At 38.4% G+C, this 23,736-nt stretch overlaps 1 protein-coding gene and 1 long non-coding RNA gene across 2 annotated transcripts in view; both read right to left on the bottom strand.

The window, feature by feature from the left end:
- Nucleotides 1-10,356, bottom strand: part of zgc:153993 (uncharacterized protein LOC767645 homolog) — a 17,712-nt gene extending 7,356 nt beyond the window's left edge. Inside the window, exons 1-2 of the mRNA XM_062025399.1 lie at nt 10,110-10,356; nt 1,001-1,049 (exon numbers count right to left, since the gene is read on the bottom strand). Coding sequence (XP_061881383.1) covers nt 1,001-1,049; nt 10,110-10,173 — 113 coding nt within the window. The 5' untranslated portion in view covers nt 10,174-10,356. The remainder of the gene's footprint in view (nt 1-1,000; nt 1,050-10,109) is intronic.
- Nucleotides 10,357-13,092: 2,736 nt separating this feature from the next.
- LOC133632751 (uncharacterized) lies at nt 13,093-20,882 on the bottom strand. The gene is made up of 2 exons (XR_009821699.1): nt 20,708-20,882; nt 13,093-13,278 (listed from the first exon to the last, which is right to left on the bottom strand). It is a non-coding gene; the product is annotated as an uncharacterized LOC133632751 (long non-coding RNA).
- Between the last annotated feature and the right edge of the window lie 2,854 nt (nt 20,883-23,736).

The following is a 23,736-nucleotide window of genomic DNA, read 5'->3' as shown; positions in this document are numbered from 1 at the left end:
AGCATGCTAACTTTTAAGCTAACTTTGCATGCATACCTTTCATAGTCATACAACTTGGTACTTGACACATGCTAACTTTTTAAAGCTAATTTTGCATACATACTTTTCATAGACATAACTTGGTACTTGACACATGTTAATTGTTAGCATGCTAACTTTTTAAAGCTAATTTGGCATTCATACCTTTCATAGTCATATAACCTGGTACTTGACACATGCTAATTGTTAGCACGCTAACGTTTTAAAGTTAATTTGGCATGCATACTCTTCAAAGTCATATAACTTTGTACTTGACGCATGCTAATTGTTATGCTAACTTTTTAAAGATAATTTTGCAGGCATACACTTCAGTCATACAACTTGGTAATTGACACATTCTAACTGTTAGCATGCTATCTTTTTAAAGCTACTTTTGCATGCATACGCTTCATATTCATACAACTTGTTACTTGACGCATCTTAACTGTTCGAATGCTAACTTTTTCAAGCTAATTTTGAAAGCATACGCGTCATAGTCACATAACTTGGTACTTGACGCGTGTTAGCATGGTTAGCAGGTTAATATCAAGATATTTCATTAGTAGTGCTGTCAAATGACTTTAAAAGAATCACATTAATCACATTTTTAGATTTAGATCAATCATGATGACAAGTATTAGCAGTAGCATTACTTGCTTGCATAATTTCAATGAGTCCAAAAAAGACCTGGCCACAAACGCAACGTTATTGTTTGGAAAGGAGAAAAATTAATTGTGTGATTAATCTGTGTATATACACGATTAATGCACTATTTTTGTGAATAATCGCTATTTTTGACAGGCCTTGTTATCAGATATTCCACAAATTTCCTGTGACCTATTAAAACAAAGCTAACATGATTGTTTTGTCCAGCTAGCTTAGCATACATTGGCGCACTTTGGTTTGCTCTTAGCACCGTTAATGTACGTCAAAGTGCCCGCCCCGCATCCTTCCATTTGACTGAATGTGGCCCCTCACTCACCCTCGCAGGACAACTGCTCCTTGTTCCAGGATGGGATCATCAATGACATCTGTTCAATACAACATTTGGATTAGCATGTTGGAGACAAGAAACAGAACAGGGCTACAATCTTAGGGAATCCAACCATTCCATACAAGACACGGCTCAGGAATAACCATAATATCTCAATATATCCGCGTTAGTGCGATACGTGGATCTAACGCGGATATATTGAGATATTATGGTTATTCCTGAGCCATGTCTTGTATGGAATGGTTGGATTCCCTAAGATTGTAGGCATGTTCTGTTTCTTGTCTCCAACATGCTAATCCAAGTGTTCACTCTATAGTCCGGGAAATACGGTAAAATCGCATACTTGTTCACACAAAAACGACTGATAGTGCGATACGTGGATCTATCAGTCGTTTTTGTGTGAAGAAGTATGCGATTGTACCGTATTTCCCGGACTATAGAGTGAACACTTGGAACACAAGAAACAGAACAGGCCTACAATTTTAAGGAATCCAACCATTCCATACAAGACATGGCTCAGGAATAACCATAATATCTCAATATATCCACGTTAGATCCACGTATCGCACTATCAGTCGTTTTTGTGTGAACAAGTATGCGATTTTACCTTATTTCCCGGACTATAGAGTGAACACTTGGATTAGCATGTTGGAGACAAGAAACAGAACAGGCCTACAATCTTAGGGAATCCAACCATTCCATATAAGACACGGCTCAGGAATAACCATAATCAGTCGTTTTTGTGAGAACAAGTACAGTGTTTCCCATAAACTGCCAAGATACCTGTGGCGGTGGGGGCGTGGCTATGGGCGTGGTCACCATGACATCATCGAGTAATTTGCATAATTTACTACAATGATTAGATTTTCTCTAAAAAGGCTAAAAAAAATGTATACTTACTAATTAATAACAGTTTTGTTTTAAACGTCCATCCATCCATCCATTTTACAATATAATTACAACACTTTATGTACATATTTATATACAGATTTGAACAATAAGTTATTCACTGAAATATATTTATTAATTGTGGTTCTTACAAAAAATATATCTTATAAAATATAAAAGCTAAAATGTCTCAAAGCTCTGCCCCTTTAATTAGTGCATACTAAATAATTTAACTTTAGCCTACTACTACAACCATATTATTTACCAGCAACATAAAGTGAAACAGAGGCAGAGGTGTCCTGCCACAGTCAGTAACAAATAAACAGAAAACAGTAGTGGTGGTAGATAGACACAGAGCTTCATCAAACATCTGATCCACTGAACAAAGAGCTCCAAAAATCTTGAACTTTAGACTGCCATCAGTTTTACTCCCTACACTTAACCATGTGTTTCCTACTGCCTGCAGACTTTGCACCCTTTGTTATATACACATGTTGTGTTTCTAATATAAATACATTTAATAAAGTCAAATACAAATAAGGCAACAAGAGAAGTATCCTACACTTCTCTTTTGTAAAGTAAATCTGAACAGCCGATATGGGCATCTACATCAACTACCGGTATATGATTTGTGAGAAGCTGGAGAGGACCAAAAAAAAATAATAATAAATTAATTCTTTTTATTTGTGGCGGACGTAATTCTTTCGTGGCGGGCCGCCACAAATAAATGAATGTGTGGGAAACCCTGAAGTATGCGATTTTACCGTATTTCCCGGACTATAGAGTGCACCGCTATATGTGCCGATATATGAGATATATAGACATAAATACCTCTTTAGTAAGATGTAAATCAGATATATAAACATAAACAAGTCTTTAGCACGGTTTCCCGCAGCACTTTGTTGTTAAGGCGGCCGCCTTAACAACAAAGAGCCACCGCCTAAACTAAAGTCTTAACAAGCTGCTCCGCTTAGTTCTGCCTCTGCCTCTGTCAGTACGTCTCTGCAGCACCCAGCATTGTCCCACCCACAGAACCATCTGATTGGTTACACGCTGAGCGGTAAAAGCCAATCAGCAGTGCGTATTCAGAGCGCATGGAGTCAGTGCTCCTTCGTTGGAGTGAGCAGAAAGGTGAGCATAAGGCAGCGGACTCTCCCCAAATTATAATAAACACTTCCAAGTCAACTACTAGTAACATCACTATGAGGCCGTTGACGTTCTAGAAACATAAGCGGCAGCTCAGCTCGCTCGCAGTCCTTGAGGTGCAGGCTAATTAGCTTTTAGCGTAACGTTAGCTCACTGTGCGGTGTGTGTGGGTGTGTGTTACGGACAGCAAAGCCCTGTCCGTCTGAGAGAAAGACAAGCATTATTGACCTGCAGTTAACAACTAAGTTATTTCACTTTACCTTTTTCTGTGTTGATTGAGCTGTGTTGAAGCAGCAAAAAAGGACATTATGTTAAATGAAGAGTTTCCAGAAGCTGTCTCTTAAAGTTGATATAATAATGTAACTGCATCATAAAGCCTACATGATGGTGTTCAGGGATGAATAGTCTCTCCTATTGCTATTGTACTATTTTGTCAGCTATAGTTACATTAATCATAAGTAATGTAGCAGCCTAGTTTTGAATGGCAGGGTCCCTGCTATCATATGTTGATAAAAATATAACATTTACATAATAAAAATCAACTACAGGCTTCCCAAATGCTGTAATAAATCAAGCATAATGAGTTGAACATATGTCAGCATGTGGCCCCACTTTTAACTCTTATTTTCAAGCGCTTATTGGAAACGCTTACTTGCAGTAAATCATTATTTTGACTAAGTAAGCCATTATTTTTGACTTAGTAAATTACTAAGTCATAATAATGACATACTTAGTATCTCAGGTAACTAGGACTGTTTTGTTTTTACTTTACGGAAAAAATATCGAGATATACCTGTATATCGTATATCGCCATTCAGCAAATGGAGCGGAAAACACAACCAAAAGTTGTAGGCTTCTTCACGCGACGAAGCCGGCCTACTTCACCGCAGTCTGTAGTCCAATGCCCCCCCCCCCCCAGGCTGTGGTGGCAGCGACCAGGTGGAGACGTGATGGCGACAGGCCGAGTTACACCGATCCTTACACCCACCCACCCCCTTCCCTTGGAGAGACACCACCTTAACTAACACATTTTCTGGGGGAAACACTGCTTTAGTAAGATATAAATCAGATATATAAGCATAAATAAGTATTCAGTAAGATATAAATCAGATTGGAACTCAAACGATTCCTCGAGTAATTCGATTACAAAATATATTAGAGGAATTTTCGCTGCCTCGAGGCGTGAAGTTGTTTTTTTTACGGCATGTTGCCTCGTTTAGTAAACAGTAGTCAAAGCTCACGTTTCGCACGGACCGTTTAGGTGTTGCACAGCGTGTTTACGTCACAGATCATACGCCCCCTGCACTGCACAACACCGCTCTTTTAAATACGCTTGCGTTTAGGAAACTTTTTCGCCGACATAACTGGCAATGGCAGACGCCGCAGAAAGCAGTGGACAAGAGCCGTAGCAAAACGAGGGAATTAAAGAAGCGACGAAAGTCGTCTAAGGCGTTGGAACACTTCACACTAAAATCGAAGGAAAACGCAGTCGTGTGCAAACATTGCTAAGTGGAGCTCGCATTAGCACAAGTTCGATGCGGGAGCACCTGTCGAGAAAGCATCCGATTTGAGGGACGTCCAGAGGCGAGGTAAGTCATCTATTATCAAATGTAAACGCAAGAATTGTGTTAGTAAAATAAATTAGAGATGTCCGATAATTTCGGACTGCCGATATTACCGGCCGATAAATGCTTTAAAATGTAAGTATCGTATCGGTTTCAAAAAGTAAAATGTATGACTTTTTAATACGCCGCTGTACGTAATGGTACACGGACGTAGGGAGAAGTACAGAGCGTCAATAAACCTTAAAAGGCGCTGCCTTTGCGTGCCGGCCCAATCACATTATATCTACGGCTTTTCACACACTCAAGTGAATGCAACGCATACTTGGTCAACAGCCATACAGGTCACACTGAGGGTGACCGTATAAACAACATTGACACTGTTACAAATATGCGCCACACTGTGAACCCACACCAAACAAGAATGACAAACACATTTCGGGAGAACATCCGCACCGTAACACAACAGGACAAATACCCAGAACCCCTTGCAGCACTAACTCTTCCGGGACGCTACAATATACACCCCCCGCTACTCCCTACCCCTCCACCTCAAACCCGCCCCCTCCAACCTCCTCATGCTCTCTCAGGGAGAGCATGTCCCAAATTCCAAGCTGTGTGTTTTGAGGCATGTTAAAAAAAATAATGCACTTTGTGACTTCAATAATAAATATGGCAGTGCCATGTTGGCATTTTTTTCCACAACTTGAGTTGATTTATTTTGGAAAACCTTGTTACATTGTTTAATGCATCCAGCGGGGCATCACAACAAAACTAGGCATAATAATGTGTTAATTCCACTACTGTATATATCGGTTGATATCGGAATCGGTAATTAAGAGTTGGACAATATCGGAATATCGGCAAAAAAGCCATTATCGGACATCTCTAAAATAAATGTTATTCATTATGATAACTGGGATGTGTTCTCTCACTCCCGCGATGTCCTCAAATGCCGCTAAAAGGCGTTGAAAACTAACAACGCTATCCGAGCTGTCGTGTTCAATTAGCCTTTCTTTAGTAACCACGCGAAAGTAGTCGTGCAAAGTTATTCGGGTTATTCAAGTCATGCAACCACATGGTACTTGGATAGCTTGCACCCACCAACGTCTCTGTAGAATGTAAGAGTGCCAAGTCCTTGTTCACAGTGGTAGCACTTGTGTGCCAAGTTCCTGTCAGCCATATTGGTTCTGAATATCAAGTTGCACATTTCTAATGCAGTATTAAAGGCACTACGTAATCCACATTGTATGTTTGATGTAACGAAAACGGTTCTTGTTTTATTTTTGATACTAATTTTGAACAAATTGTATATATTTGTGTTTCCATCTCAAACATGTTATAATGGCTAAATGAACATTGATTACTATTTTGCATGCAATGAACTGTATTGCATTCTTAAAATGTAAAACTGTTGTCGTTATTATTAAGTGGTGTGTCTTTTTTTTTATTGTTTATGTATTGTTGGCAGGTTGAAAACAGCTCAGCGGATTTGCGAGGAGAAAACAACGTTTTTTAAACGGCTCCGTATAATAATCATCAAAAACGCACAAGAGACAAGAACTTTGTTTATGCGGTCACACCACACAGCACATAGGGCTGTGAGCACACCTGTTTTTATTAGTACAATCAACCACGGACACATTTCAGCTGTGCGTGTCAGCCTTCAATAATGAAAAAACGCATTTAGAAAATAAAAGATAATTAAGCCAAGCGCAATAATTGAGGGCACATCTTAACATGTATAATTAAACCTTAATTAAGCAAAAATATGATTTATTCGATTTATCGATCGGGATATTCGATAGCATACTCGATTACTAAAATATTCGATAGCTGCAGCTCTAAATCAGATATATAAACATAAATAAGTTCTTTAGTAAGACATACATGATATACAAACATAAATACGTCTTTAGTAAGACATGTACACATAAATAAGACAATAGCAAGACATAAATGAGATATATAAACATAAATATGTCGTTAGTAAGATACAGGGTTCGTACACCTTTTCCATGGCCAAATTCAAGCTCTTTTTAAGGACAGTGTTTCCCACACATTCATTTATTTGTGGCGGCCCGCCACGAAAGAATTAAGGCCGCCACAAAAAAAAAAATATTTAAAAAAATAAATACAAATTTTTAAAAAAATTGTTGTGTCCTGTCAAGCTTCTCAGGCAAATCATATAGTTGATGCAGATGCCCATATCGGCTGTTCAGATTTACTTTACAAAAGAGAAGTGTAGGATCAAGATTTTTGGAGCTCTTTGTTCAGTGGATCAGATGTTTGATGAAGCTTTGTGTCTATCTACCACCACTACTGTTTTCTGTTTATTTGTTACTGACTGTGGCAGGACACCTCTGCCTCTGTTTCACTTTATGTTGCTGGTAAATAATATGGTTGTAGTAGTAGGCTAAAGTTAAATTATTTAGTATGCACTAATTAAAGGGGCAGAGCTTTAAGAGACATTTTAGCTTTTATATTTTATAAGATATATGTTTTGTAAGAACCACAATTAATAAATATATTTCAGTGAATAACTTATTGCTCAAATCTGTATATAAATATGTACATAAAGTGTTGTAATTATATTGTAAAATGGATGGATGGATGGATGTTTAAAACAAAACTGTTACTATTAATTAGTAACTATACATTTTTTGAGCCTTTTTAGAGAAAATCATATCATTGTAGTAAATTATGCAAATTACTCGATGATGTCATGGTGACCACGCCCATAGCCACACCCCCACCGCCACAGGTATCTTGGCAGTTTATGGGAAACACTGAAGGACTTTCAAGATCAATTTTCCAGTTTTCCCAGTACCCTTCAAAAGGCGAAAACCAGTGTGAATCAATCCATGGCCTTGTTGTTTGAGGTCACCAAATGCTGTCTGTAGGAAAAATACGGAAAATCTGCCACAACCTAAGCCTAACATTGAACCAGCAGTTATCATTAACTGAATGGTGCATCGAAAAGGAAGCTGTGTTTCTGTAGACTATTTAATGTCATTGGTGTTTGCAAACGTGTCTCCATTTGTGTTCTTTTTCTTACTTACAGCACTCAATGACATCGCACAGCACGAATTGATTCACACAAGTTAAATAGACAACCGAAATAAATCGAACCATGTTGGGTTTCCTTTTTGCATACTTTGCAGCAGGCTACACGTGGATTTGGTCCACGTTTGATCCAAAGTTTGTATTTGTCATTTTCCATCCAATGTTCATTAAAACGACATGGAGCGATGCACCACTGTCCTCTTGGGGGCGACACAGAGCCGTATATACATGACAACAACCTAATGTAAGGGCTCGTGCAAAGCCAACAGATCAAGCGTGTAGCTTTCATTATTAAGGAAACTTGTTTTATTTTTTCTCCATTTTATAATTAGCCTATTGAGTCAGACTGCCGAGAAATATGAACATTTACAAGCACCGCACCCAAAATTCAAGCATTTTTCAAACCTTGAAAACAACATTAAAATCCAAGCATTTTCAAGGTTTTTAAGCACCCATACGAAACCTGAAGATATAAATGGGATATATACACATAAATAAGTCTTTAGCAAGACGTATAAACATAATCACGTCTTTAGTAAGATAGAAATTAGGTATACTGTATAAACATAAATACGTCTTTAGTCAGACAAATGAGATGTATAAACAAAAATAAGTCTTTAGTAATATATAAATCTGATATATAAACATAAATAAGTTATTTAGTAAGACATACATGAGATATATAAACATCAATGTCTTTAGTAAGATATATAAACATAAATAAGTCTTTAGTAATACATAAATGATATATAAACATAAATAAGTCTTAAGACATAAATGAGGTATATAAGCATAAATAACTCTTTAGTAAGACAAATAAGATATGTAAACATAAATAAGTCTTTAGTGAGACATAAATGAGATATATAAATAAGTCTTTAGTAAGACATAAATGAGATATATAAACATAAATAAGTCTTTAGTTAGACATACATGAGGTATATAAGCATAAATAAGTCTTTAGTAAGACAAATGAGCTATATAAAAATTACGTCTTTAGTAAGATATAAATGAGGTATATAAACATAAATAAGTCTTTAGAAATATATAAATGAGGTATATAAACATAAATAAGTCTTTCGTAAAACAAGTGATATCTAAACATAAATACGTCTTTAGTAAGATATAAATGAGGTATATAAACATAAATACGTCTTCAGTAAGACATAAATGAGACATATAAACATAAATAAGTCTTTAGTAAGACATAAATGAGATATATAAACATAAATGAGTCTTTAGTAAGACAAATGAGATATATAAACATAATTACGTCTTTAGTAAGATATAAATGAGATATATAAACATAAATAAGTCTTTAGTAAGACAAATGAGATATATAAACATAAATGAGTTTTTAGTAAGACAAATTAGATATATAAACATAATTACGTCTTTAGTAAGATATAAATGAGGTATATAAACATAAATAAGTCTTTAGTAAGACAAATTACATATAAACATAAATGAGTTTTTAATAAGACATAAATGAGATGCATACACATAAAAACGTCTTTAGTAATACATACATGAGGTATATAAGCATAAGTCTTTAGTAAGACAAATGAGCTATATAAACATAATTACGTCTTTAGTAAGATATAAATAAGGTATATAAGCATATAAGTCTTTAGTAAGACAAATGAGCTATATAAACATAATTACGTCTTTAGTAAGATATAAATGAGGTATATAAACATAAATAAGTCTTTAGTAAGACAAATGAGATATATAAACATAATTTCGTCTAGTAAGATACAAATTAGGTATACAAACATAAATAAGTCTCTAGTAAGACATGAGATATATAAACATAATTACGTCTTTAGTAAGATATAAATGATATATATAAACATAAATAAGTCTCTAGTAAGACATGAGATATATAAACATAATTACGTCTTTAGTAAGATATAAATGAGATATATAAACATAATTTTGTCTTTAGTAAGATATAAATGAGGTATATAAACATAAATAAGTATTTAGTAAGACAAATAAGATATATAAACATAATTTCGTCTTTAGTAAGACATAAATGAGGTATTATAAACATAAATAAGTCTCTAGTAAGACAAATGAGATATATAAACATAAATGAGTCTTTAGTAAGACAAATTAGATATATAAACATAATTACGTCTTTAGTAAGACATAAATGAGTCTTTAGTAAGACAAATGAGATATATAAACAAATAAGTTATCTAGTAAGATATAAATGAGTCATATAAACAAATAAGTGATTTAGTAAGACACAAATGAAATATATAGACATAAATAAGTTATTTAGTAAGACATACATGAGGTATATGAACATAAATAAGTTATTTAGTAAGACAAATAAGATATATAAACATAAATAAGTTATTTCGTAAGACATAAATGAGGTATATGAACATAAAACAGTTATTTAGTAAGACATAAATAATACATACCTTCACCACCCACAGCACCTTCAAGTTTCTCTTCGTCGCCGTTGCCGCTTCTGTTGTCAGACATATTCTAGGACTGGAGCAAACAAGTGAATATTAATTGTAATAAAACTTCCAAAGTGTGCATGGACGGGAAAAGACGGAGTTAAAAAGGTTTCGGTAGAAGGCGGCAGGCAGCAGCAGCGAGAAAACTTTTTTCCCTCGGGGAAACCCGGAAGTGTCATGGCGGAAAGCTGCCAGGGTGTTGCAGTACCTTGTCTTGCCGCTAGTCTGCGCCACAGCAGTACCTTGTCCTGTCGCTAGTCCGCGCCACAGCAGTATCTTGTCCTGCCGCTAGTCTGCGCCACAGCAGTATCTTGTCCTGCCGCTAGTCTGCGCCACAGCAGTACCTTGTCCTGCCGCTAGTCTGCGCCACAGCAGTACCTTGTCCTGCCGCTAGTCTGCGCCACAGCAGTACCTTGTCCTGCCGCTAGTCTGCGCCACAGCAACGCTTTTAAACAGGGCGTTTCCAAATCAGAGCATCTTTGTCATTTCTAAAGCTATCACATAGATCTTTATTTACCTTTAGGCCCCCCTCAAGTTTGGTCCCGGGGACCCAAAAGGGGGTCAGTCATAACAAATTAAAAAAAATAGTCATATATTAATATTTGTTTTATTTTTATTCAATGCTTGAATATCTAGTTCATTAGTGTCCAAAGTGCAGGAACATTTGCTTTTTAAAAACACCATCACAGAAAAAACATCAAAAAGTAGAATAAAAGAGCAAACATGTGAGATGTTATGACTCTAATAAAACAAAGGTGGCTGTTTTTTTTTCCTTTAAAACTGTCATTGCTCAAAAATAATAATGAATCAGTATCAATGTTGTTATGAATTATTTTAGACTTTGATTACTTCACATCAAATATTACTCTTTGAAAATTTTGGGGGGAAAATATTGCATATTTTGTGTCTGCAATTTAAAATATTTTCTATGACAAAAACTGCATAAAATAAAAAATAATAAGCTAATAATAGACGGATAGATATGAAGAAGATTTAAGACTTGAAAGTACAAAAGATAAAAATAAAAAGTGACTTTTTTTAACACATAAGTGGAGCCTTTTAAAATACCCAATAATTTTACTTGGATTAAAAAAATAATAAAAAATTGTCATTGCTTTAAAAATAATAATGAATGAAAATCAATGTTATTAATTATTGACCTATTTAAGGCTCCAATTACTTCACATCAAATATTACACTTTGAAATAATTTTGGAGGGAAAATATTGCACATTTTGTGTGTCTGAAAAAAAAAAAGAGAAACACTGAATAAAATAAATAAAAATGATAATAATAAAATGTAGTTATCGATGGATATATCTGTATATTTAAGAGTTGAAAGTAAAACATTAATAAAAGGGTTTATTTTTAACACTCGTATGAGTGGAGCCTTTTATTTGAGTTGGATTTTTTTCATCTGTCATTGATCAAAAAATAATAATGAATGAAAATCAATATTGTTTTGAATTATGGACCTATTTAAGGCTCCAATTACTTCACATCAAATATTACACTTTGAAATAATTTGAGGGAAAATATTGCACATTGTGTGTCTGAAAAAAAAAATCATGACAAAAACTGAATAAAATAAATAAAAATTATAATAATAAATAGTTATCAATGGATATATCTGAATATTTAAGAGTTGAAAGTAAAAAATTAATAAAAGGTTTTATTTTTAACACTCGCATTAGTGGAGCCTTTTATTTTAGTTGTATTTTTGAAATCTGTCATTGATCAAAAAATAATAATCAATAAAAATCAATGTTGTTATGACCTATTTAAGGCTCCAATTACTTCATATCAAATATTACACTTTGAAATATTTTTGGGGAAAAATATTGCATATTTTGTGTGTCTGCAACAATAAAAAAAAAAATTCTGTGACAAAAACTGCATAAAATAAAAAAATAAACAAAAGCTAATAATCGACGGATAGATCTGAAAATGTAGGTGTTGTAAGTAAAAAATGTATTTTAAAAAGTGTTTAGTTTTAGCACTTGCATGAGTGGAGGCTTTTTGGATCCCCAATCATTTTAGTTAGATATTTTTGATCTGTCATTGCTCAAAAAATAATGAATCAAAATACATTTTACACATTTTGTACATATTTAAGGCTCCAATTACTTCACATCAAATATTAGACTTTTGAAAAAAAAAAATTTGGGGGCGGGGGGTGTATTGCATATTTTGTGTCTACGCAATAAAAAATATTTTCAATGAAAAAAATAAAACTTACTAACCGACGGATAGATCTGAAGTAAAAAATATGTGTTTAGTTTTAACACTTGCATGAGTTAAGGCTTTTTTTGGATCCCCAATATTTTTAGTTGGATTGGTTTTTTTATACTCATTGTTCAAAAATATAATAATAATAATTATTATAAAAATATAATAATAATAATAATCACTCAAATCAATGTTATGAATTATTGACATATTTAAGGCTCTCTACTAGTGTAGTATTGGTATTTGTACTTCATTTAGCCATGTTTATGCTTACTTCAGGACAAAAAACACTTGCGATACCTTTCAAAAACCAATCAGAGCTTCAGTATCGTGGCTTCTGATTGGTTCAGCCTCTATATTGGATTACAGTGGTTAAACTGGTTTACAACGAGGGAAATATTTGATTTAAATGAAATCATTTCAAATTCAAAAGGTAATGACCAGAACCAATTAACAGCAATAAACGAGGGATTACTCTAAATTACTTTTGTATCCTCGACCAAACAGCATGTAACAAAAATATAATATTTAGATATGAAAGGAAATGACATCTGCAGATTAATATATATATATAAAAAAAAAAAAAAAGGTACATTAATTGATTGAAGAAATAATCGTACAAATGACATGTAGTCATGCCCCTCCCCCGCCCTGCAGGTAGATACGGTAGCAAAGTGTTTGCTACCGTGGAAAGAAAATATGACTACTATAAATCACATTAAAGCAGACTTTATTGCAGCACAATCCAAGTATTGAACAACCATCTTCAACTGCTCGTATGGAACCGCCAAGGTCAGAGGGGGCGGAGCCTATCCTAAGCCGCAGCGAGGGACACACGGCCAATCACTGGTCTCCTGGGGAGGTCGCCTCCGTGTGGAACAAACGCACCTTTGAGCGGGCTGCAAGCGAGAAGAGAAGCCATGTTTTAGGAGACATCCTGACACGAGAGTCCCAAATCCTGTGGACGAGTACGTGGATCTACGTGAGCCAGCTAAAAATCGCCATTTCTTCAGACTCAAAATACATATTAATGTATTTTGTATTATGTGTGCACGGTTGACAAGTAATGCACCAAAAGTTTGGCCGTCTAAAAAAGACTTTGCTCACTGAAACCGGGTGTTGTGGTGAAATATCCACTTCCACTGGCGGGCTGTGACGTAGCTCACCCAAAGCTGATCAATAAGTCCCTTTTTTTTTTTTTTTTTAAACTGAAGTCACATTTGAGAAGATCAGATTCCAATGATGCCAAAAGATCAGATTTGAAGTGCTTTGGAGCGTTTAGACTGGCAAAAGAAAATCCTATCTGCGTCACTTGAGGTTAGGGCTGGGCAATATGGAGGAAAAAGTACATCTCAATATATTTTTACTTAAACTCGATATTTGATATATATCTCGATATACAATATATTGCCAAAAAGTATTTGGCCACCCATCCAAATGATGACAATCAGCTGTCCCAGTCACTTGTATAAAATCAAGCACTTAGGCATGGAGACTGTTTCTACAAACATTAGTAAAAGAATGGGCCGCTCTCAGTGATTTCCAGCGTGGAACGGTCATAGGATGCCACCTGTGCAACAAATCCAGTCGTGAAGTTTCCTCGCTCCTAAATATTCCAAAGTCAACGGTCGGCTTTATTGTAAGAAAATGGAAGAGTTTGGGAACAACAGCAACTCAGCCATGAAGTGGTAAGCCATGTAAACTGACAGAGAGGGGTCAGCGGATGCTGAAGCGCATAGTGCAAAGACTTTCTGCACAGTCAGTTGCTACAGAGCTCCAAACTTCATGTGACCTTCCAGTTAGCCCACGTACAGTACGCAGAGAGCTTCATGAAATGGGTTTCCATGGCCGAGCAGCTGCATCTAAGCCATACATCTGGCAATCTGATGGACGAGTCTGGGTTTGGAGGTTGCCAGGAGAACGCTACATTTCGGACTGCATTGTGCAGAGTGTGAAATTTGGTGGAGGAGGAATTATGGTGTGGGGTTATTTTTCAGGAGTTGGGCTTGGTCCCTTAGTTCCAGTGAAAGGAACTTTGAATGCTCCAGGATACCAAAACATTTTGGACAATTCCATGCTCCCAACCTTGTGGGAACAGTTTGGAGCGGGCCCCTTCCTCTTCCTACATGACTGTGCACCAGTGCACAAAGCAAGGTCCATAAAGACATGGATGACAGAGTCTGGTGTGGATGAACTTGACTGGCCTGCACAGAGTCCTGACCTGAACCCGATAGAACACCTTTGGGATGAATTAGAACAGAGACTGAGAGCCAGGCCTTCTCCACCAACATCAGTGTGTGACCTCACCAATGCGCTTTTGGAAGAATGGTGGAAAATTCCTATAAGCACACTCCGCAACCTTGTGGACAGCCTTCCCAGAAGAGTTGAAGCTGTAATAGCTGCAAAAGGTGGACTGACATCATATTGAACCCTATGGGTTAGGAATGGGATGGCACTTCAAGTTCATATGTGAGTCAAGACAGGTGGCCAAATACTTTTTGGCTATATAGTGTATTTCCCGGTGAAAATATACATAAAAATAAATTAATTTTTGTCAGTGGCACTTTTATTAACCTAGTTAGTCAAGATGGTATTAACAGCACAGAAAATAAACTGTTTAAGTAGCACAGAATTACATAACAAATAAAATACGCAAACGTGCAATATATTTATCTGTACAGTAATCTATTTACTATTGATGTCTGCACCACATTTCTCTTTTATCCTGCACTACAACGAGGTAATGCAACCAAATGTTGTTCTTATCTGTACTGTAAATGTCAGATTTGAATGAGAATAAAAGGAAGTCTAAGTCCAAGTCTTAATTACCTGAAATAAACAAGTCAGCACGTCAAACCTCGGTAGATTATCCACGCCGTTTACTTCTTTTTAGTAGTTTCCCCGCCCATAAATAACCATAAGAATTCGATAAAAGCGACTTTTATTTCTTACCACTCAATTGTGATAGTGGGAAATAGCACACATCGTCAGCATGATCAACATAAATGGTTAACTGAACGCCGCCCGGAATCAATCACTTTTGGAACGTAACTTCCGCCCTTCAATATGGATACCGGCAATGCATTGTGGGAAATGTAAAAAATGTATACATCCGAACCCATAGACATCTTATAAGTAGACGCAGCATTGGCTGCTGTGACGCGACAAATTGGGCCGCCATCTTGAAGTGGTGATGAGGAGTCGGCGAGCAGCCTAAACTGACAGTTGACAGGTAGAAAACAAAGATGGTGTTCAGCGTTTTCCTGCTCAAATGAGCGGACTGTTGAAAATAAGAATCGGGGGATTACTTTTCATAAGTAAGTATTTAACATTAACGTACTATTAGTTGTATTTTGTGAAAAAGAATATTACCACAGAGTTGAGAAGGAGCAAAGATCTTCAATAATACTGAAATCGTAGCCGCTAGCAAACAAGAGTATGACCATAATGAAATTAATTAAATTAGAAAGGTCATACTTGAATACAGAATTTGGTTTTATTTTGAATCCAGTGAAACAGATTGGTGGTTTTAGCTGATATAAAGACTTTCAGGTGTTTATATATGTTTATGTTTAAGTATTTGGCAGACGCTTTTATCCAATGCGACATACATAAAAAATACATATAAAACAATCACTGTAAACATTATCATTTAAAGGCCTACTGAAACCCACTACTAGCGACCACGCAGTCTGATAGTTTATATATCAATGATGAAATCTTAACATTGCAACACTTGCCAATACGGCCGGGTTAACTTATAAAGTGCAATTTGAAATTTCCCGCTAAACTTCCGGTTGAAAACTCCTTTGGATGATGACGTATGCGCGTGACGTAGCCAGTGAAACAGAGGTATGGATCCCCCATTGAAGCCAGTACAAAATAGCTCTGTTTTCATCTCATTATTCCACAGTATTCTGGACATCTGTGTTGGTGAATCGGTTGCAATTTGTTCATTGCATTATGGAGAAAGAAGCTGAGCAAGCAAAGAAGAAAGTTGTCGGTGCGAAGCGGAGTATTTTGCGAGGGAAGTCAGCAGCAACACAACACGTTTCATTGTTTACATTCCCGAAAGATGCAGTCAAGATCGAAGAACTCGGACAACAGAGACTCTTAGCAGGAGGACTTTGACTTCCATACGCAGACTCCTGTAGAGAACTGGGACAACACAGACTCTTACCAGGATTACTCTGATTTGGATACACAGACGCAGACGTGCTACCGTGAGTACGCAGCTGCGCTTACAAACATTTGATCGCTTGCCCGTACGTGCGCGTCACGTACGTAACTTTGGGTAAATATATAAGCTTTATGAACCTTGGGTTAGGTGAACGGTCCTTTGGGCTGAGTGATTGTGTGTGTTGTGCAGGTGTTTGAATTGTATTGGCGGGTTATATGGACGGGAGCTAGGAGCTAGCATAACAAACACCTAGGTGTTTTTATGCGGGATTAATTTGTGGCATATTAAATATAAGCCTGGTTGTGTTGTGGCTAATAGAGTATATATATGTCTTGTGTTTATTTACTGTTGTAGTCATTCCCAGCTGAATATCAGGTCACCTCCGGCTCTCACAGCATCTTCCCTATCTGAATCGCTTCCACTCCCCACTAGTCCTTCACTTGCACTTTACTCATCCACAAATCTTTCATCCTCGCTCAAATTAATGGGGAAATTGTCGCTTTCTCGGTCCGAATCGCTCTCACTTCTGGCCGCCATCACTGTAAACAATAGGGAACTTTGCGGAAATATTCAACTGACTACGTCACGCTACTTCCGGTAGGGGCAAGGCTTTTTTTTGTCAGATACCAAAAGTTGCGATCTTTATCGTCGTTGTTCTCTACTAAATCCTTTCAGCAAAAATATGGCAATATCGCAAAATGATCAAGTATGACACATAGAATAGATCTGCTATCCCCGTTTGAATAAAAAAATGTCATTTCAGTAGGCCTTTAAGAGAAGAATGTAATAGAAAATATCAATACAAAGTGTCAAGACAGAATAAACTCTCTGCTGCTGCAGCAACAGAGATACAGTCAATAGGTCCCTAAGATATATAGATATCTAATGTATTAATACATTGTTTATGTAGGATATACGCATGTACTGTATATATAACCTAATTAGGGTTGTCCCGATCCGATATTTGGATCGGATCGGCCGCCGATATTTGCCAATAAATGCGTATCGGCAAGGCATGGGAAAATGCTGATGCAGATCCAGTTTTTTAAAAAACTCTGGTCCGTGTTTTCTAACGCACCGATTTAAATAATACATTCCACTTTTCTGCTGCTCCCTAATTTCCGTTCCGCATTTTCCAGCATACCTTCAACACATCCACAGGTCTGTGTCCTAACCGGAAGCGGATGCCGGTTCATGGTTCCGAAAGGCGAGCGGAAGTTACCGGTAAAAATGTCACCTGTGTGGGATTATTTTACCCTACAAAACGAAAAAGATGAGGAGGTGGAGTGCAAAACATGCCACAATAAAGTCAAGCGTGGTGGTAAAGTTGTAAGACATTTTAATACAACAAATCTGATCAAGCATTTAGCGAAATACCACCATTAAAGAATATGAAGAATTTCTGAAGTAAACTGACGAAAAGAAAAAGAAAGGTCCTACCCAACTAACTCTGACAGAAACGTTCGCGAAGCGTGACATACTGCCACTGAACAGTATGTTCAGTATGCGGCCCAGGGGATAACTAGAGTCATTGCCGAGGAAATAATTCTGGATGATGAGCCCTTATCTCTCGTGAGTAAAGTGGGCTTTCGACGCACCATCCAACACATCACCACCCATTATGCCACTATGCTCAGACTGGGGGGGGGGGGGGGGGGGACACGACGACAACAATTGAAGGGAGTGTGTAGATATATATTTTTTTAAGTTTTTCAAGAGCAAGTATTGATGCTGAGTTATAGACATTTTATCCCACTCAGGTTGTTTGTGTGTTTTGCTTTTTTTAGTAATGTTTACAGCATTATTTGCACTTTATACTGTTCACTTTTTTACTGTTCAATGATGCCCTTTCTGTTTGTCATGTATATTTTTGTCTATTTTGTGTTTATCCTTGAATAAACAGGTCAGTTTCTTGTTACCAACCATTGTGTATTATTCAAACTCACCTAATTCAGCTGGCTAGTTGTTATTAAGAGTACTCAAACCCTTTTCAACATGAATCTGACAACTAAGTAGGCTAAAAAACTTTACATTTTAATACATGCTCGGATAGGCCAGTATCGGTATCGGATCGGAAGTGCAAAAACAACATCAGTATCGGATCGGAAGTGCAAAAACCTGGATCGGGACATCCCTAAATCTAATCATATTGTTTCTTGAATTTAAAAATAGCTGACCGTTTTTTTCCCCCTTCTCTGGGATTATATTCCCCGTTTTGATCTCGGACGTCTTGTCATTTATAGCTATAAGAATATTCTATCGCTGTTAAGCAAACTATGAATAAGAAAACACGCGAAAACATGTGTCCTTTATCATAGCTACACGTATGACAAAAAAACACGTTAAAAACAGTGGTATTCAGTAGAGATGTCCGATAATATCGGACTGCCGATATTATCGTCCGATAAATGCTTTAAAATGTAATATCGGAAATTATCGGTATCGGTTTCAAGCGGTAGATGATGGATCAATGGATGGACGGATGGGTTTCAAAATTATCTGTATCGGTTTCAAAAAGTAAAATGTATGACTTTTTAAAACGCCGCGGTGTACACAGACGTAGGGAGAAATACAGAGCACCAATAAACCTTAAATGCACCACCTTTGCGTGCCGCCTCAGTCACATAATATCTACAGCTTTTCACACACATAAGTGAATGCAAGGCACACTTGGTCAACAGCCATACAGGTCACACTGAGGGTGGATGTATAAACAACTTTAACGGTTACAAATATGCGCCACACTGTGAACCCACACCAAACAATCGTGAGAACATCCGCACCGTAACACAACAGAACAAATACCCAGAACCCCTTGCAGCACTAACTCTTCCGGGACACTACAATATACACCCCCTGCCCCCACCTCCTCATGCTCTCTCAGGGAGAGCATGTCCCAAATTCCAAGCTGCTGTTTTGAGGCATGTTAAAAAAATAATGCACTTTGTGACTACAATAATAAATATGTCAGTGCCATGTTGGCATTTTTTTCCATAACTTGAGTTGATTTATTTTGGAAAACCTTGTTATATTGTTTAATGCATCCAGCGGGGCATCACAACAAAATTAGGAATAATAATGTGTTAATTCCACGACTGTATGTATCGGTATCGGTTGATATCGGAATCGGTAATTAAGAGTTGGACAATATCGGAATATCGGCAAAAAAAGCCATTATCGGACATCTCTAGTATTCAGTGAGGTAAGATTAATTAAATGCGCTGACAGTTCATTGCTCCTGCCAAATGTATTGTACTGAGTGGAGCGGATCACCACTCCAAGATGGCGGCCCCGCGTCTCGTCAGCGCTAGTAGGCAGTAGCGCTCGATGCTGCGTATCCTTATGGGTGAGGGCCGACATCCGGGCAACTGAGCTACATACGGGTTCTTCGAGCCATAGCAACCAGACTGACGTTGAAAACAAACCGTTGCCATTACTCTTTAACCTGTCGACCTACGCTGGTTAAACCCGTCATTCTGCCTCCAAAATGCCGAAAAACTGTGTTGTTTTTGGTTGTGCTAACCACAACTGGAAACAGGGAAAACAAAGGTGGTATTTTGTTCTGCCAAAGCGTGATAAAAGCCCACAGAGACGAGACAAATGGCTCGCAGCTTTACACTGGGAAAACGAGGACGGTTCTCACTGGAGTCCCCCAAAGTCCCGGGTCGTTTCTGGTAAATATAAGGAACAAAAATCCACCTTCTTAACCACAACTTGGCTGTACCGTCCGTGCTAATGTTGTACTTGTTGAATTTGTACCTTATAACGTTCGACAGCTGAAGTTGTTGTACAAAAATAACATGCGGTATATACTATATAGTCTATAGCCTAGCTAGCTATTTTCGAAAACCGGACAACGAGAGGATACCAAAGGCAGCGTTAAGATGGACACCACCGGGAAAACGTAAGCCAGGGCGGCCAAAGAACACCTGGCGAAGAACCCATAAGATGTCTATGACTTTTGGAGCGTAACTTGTGGGAAATGTAAAAAAAAAGTATATATCCGAACCCCTCTATGGTGTAATAAAACACGCTATGCTCACTGAAAGTGTCCATAATGTGCGTGTCCTGTGATTGACAGGTGCACCTCACCTGCCACGACGAGTCCCGCCATGTAGGAATAATGAAGGTAAAAAGACGAGACTTACCATTAATGCTAACTGTAATAGCAGCTCCTGTTGTGGGGCTTTGGCCAGCGAGTGACTCGCGGCACAAGAAGGACTTTTTGGGATCATGAACGGCCTTCAGCTCATCAAAGCCATGCTCCCCCCACCATCACCCTCCCCACCAATGCCAGCACATCATTAAAGGAGTTAAAGGACTCAAAGGACTCCAATGACATCACAGGACTCCAAAAACACAATAAGACTGTAAAGACCCTCTCCATTAAAGAAGAGAATGTACGCCGGCAGTTCTTGAAGCTGAATACGCGGAAGGCCCCCGGGCCGGATGGTGTCTCCCCCTCCACTCTCAGACACTGTGCGGACCAGCTGGCTCCTGTCTTCACTGACATTTTTAACACCTCTCTGGAGCTATGCCGCGTGCCGTCCTGCTTTAAGACCTCTACCATTGTCCCTGTCCCCAAGAAAGCACGGATCACAGGACTAAATGACTACAGGCCGGTCGCGCTGACGTCTGTGGTCATGAAGTCCTTTGAGCGCTTGGTCCTGCCTCACCTCAAGGACATCACCGCCCCCCTCCTGGACCCACTGCAGTTCGCCTACAGAGCCAACAGGTCTGTGGATGATGCAGTGAACCTGGCCCTCCACTTCATCCTGGAGCATCTGGACTCCCCAGGAACCTACGCTAGGATCCTGTTTGTGGACTTCAGCTCTGCCTTCAACACCATCCTCCCTGGACTGCTACGAGACAAGCTCTACCAGCTCAGCGTGCCCGACTCCCTCTGCAGTTGGATTAATGACTTCCTGACAGACCAAAGACAGCACGTAAGGCTGGGGAAGATTGTCTCGGACAGTCGAACCACAAACACTGGTACTCCTCAGGGCTGTGTACTCTCCCCCTGGCTCTTCTCCCTGTATACAAACTGCTGCACCTCCAGTCACCAATCCGTAAAACTGCTCAAGTTTGCGGATGACACCACCCTCATCGGGCTCATCTCGAATGGCGATGAGTCCGCCTACAGGAGAGAGGTAGACCGGCTGACGTCCTGGTGCAGCCTCAATAACCTGGAGCTGAACGCCCAGAAAACAGTGGAGATGATCATGGACTTCAGGAAAGTCACAGCCCCACCATCCCCCCTCACCCTGATTGACTCTCCCACCCCCGTCCCCATTGTGGACTCCTTCCGTTTCTTGGGCACCACCATCACCCAGGACCTCAAGTGGGAGCTGACCATCAGCTCCCTCATCAAGAAGGCCCAGCAGAGGATGTACTTCCTGCGGCAGCTGAGGAAACTTAAGGTGCCGACCGAGATGCTGGTGCAGTTTTACTCAGCCATCATAGAGTCCATCCTGACCTCCTCCATCACAGTGTGGTTCCCCGGCGCCACAGTCCAGGATAAGAATAGACTGCAACGCATCGTACGTGCTGCGGAGAAGGTGATTGGCTGCAAGCTCCCATCCCTCCAGGACTTGTTCTCCTCCAGGACCAGGAGGCGTGTGGGTCGGATCACAGCTGACTCTTCTCACCCTGGACACACACTATTCTCCCCTCTCCCCTCAGGCAGGAGACTACGCTCCATCCAGACCCACACCTCCCGCCACCTGAACAGTTTTTTTCCCCTCGGCCATCAGGCAAATGAACAAGAACTCCTACAGCAGCTCCTTGAATTCCTTGAATCCCTTCTAAGTCTATCTGATAGCTCAGTCACAGCTCTTTTTATACCAAATATGTGTTATATGTGTTTTATGTCGCACGTTTGCACCAAGAAAAATTCCTAGTTTGTGAACCCGTTCTCAAACAATGGCAATAAAACTATTCTGATTCCTGATGTAGGAATAATGAAGGTAAAAAGACGAGACTTACCATTAATGCTAACTGTAATAGCAGCTCCTGTTGTGGGGCTTTGGCCAGCGAGTGACTCGCGGCACAAGAAGGACTTTTTGGGATCCAACAAGAAGCGTTCGGACCTGGTCGGAATTCCGGGAACTAAAGCTTTAAGTGGACCGGCGATGGTAAAAGATGTCGCTTGCATGTACGGAGCTAACACTCCCGATCTCATTAAAAGTGACATATTTCCTTCTGCTCGCCACCTAAATAACAGCGACCTTGTCTTCTTCTTCTTTGATTTTGTCTTCTTCTTCGTCGTTTGTGCCAAACACTACTACCGCCTCCTGGTGGATGGGCATGACATCACCCAAAAAAAACCCGCTTTAAAAATAAATGCATCGGTCATTATATCCATTGAAATCCATCCTATGACATTTAAATCAATCAATAAGGAATTTAAAACCCATTTCATGGTTAAAAATACTATTAAACACGTATAAATGGAATAAAAGAGCAATTAGGTGAAATGTGTGGAGAAAAAGTTGCAATGTTGACTCTAATAACAACGTTTTTTTTCTTTAAAACGGTCATTGCTCAAAAAATAATAATGAATCAAAATCAATGTCGTGATGAATGATCGACTTACATTCATACAAAGCACAACAAATATTCCACTTTGAAATATTTTTGGGGAAACCGTTTCATATTTTGTGTTTGCCGTATAAAAAAACCATAAAAGAGCATAAAACAAAAATATGAAAACTTATAATCGACTGATAGATCTGAAGTGGATCGAGCGACTCAAAAGTAAAAAGTGGGGAAAAAAAGTATTTGACTAATTTTTAACACTCTAATGAGTGGGACCCTTTCGGGTCCCTACTCATTTTAGTGGGATTAAAAATATATATATATAATTACTGTAAAATTATTGCTGTTATGATTTATTGACTTATTTAAGACGCCAATACTTCAAATATTCCACTTTGAAATGCTTTTTGGGGGAAATATTGCAAAGGGTTTTGACAAATGCTGCAACGGTCTCACTGTTAAAGTACCAATGATTGTCACACACACATGAGGTGTGGCGAAATTATTCTCTGCATTTGACCCATCACCCTTGATGGGAGGTGAGGGGAGCAGTGAGCAGCAGCGGCGGCCGCGCCCGGGAATCATTTTTGATGATTTAGCCCCCAATTCCAACCCTTGATGCTGAGTGCCAAGCAGGGAG

This window comes from Entelurus aequoreus, linkage group LG17 (assembly GCF_033978785.1).
Source record: "Entelurus aequoreus isolate RoL-2023_Sb linkage group LG17, RoL_Eaeq_v1.1, whole genome shotgun sequence".
NCBI lineage: Eukaryota > Metazoa > Chordata > Actinopteri > Syngnathiformes > Syngnathidae > Entelurus > Entelurus aequoreus.
Note: the sequence above shows the minus strand (reverse complement) of the source record. Positions and strands in the feature narration are given on the sequence as shown.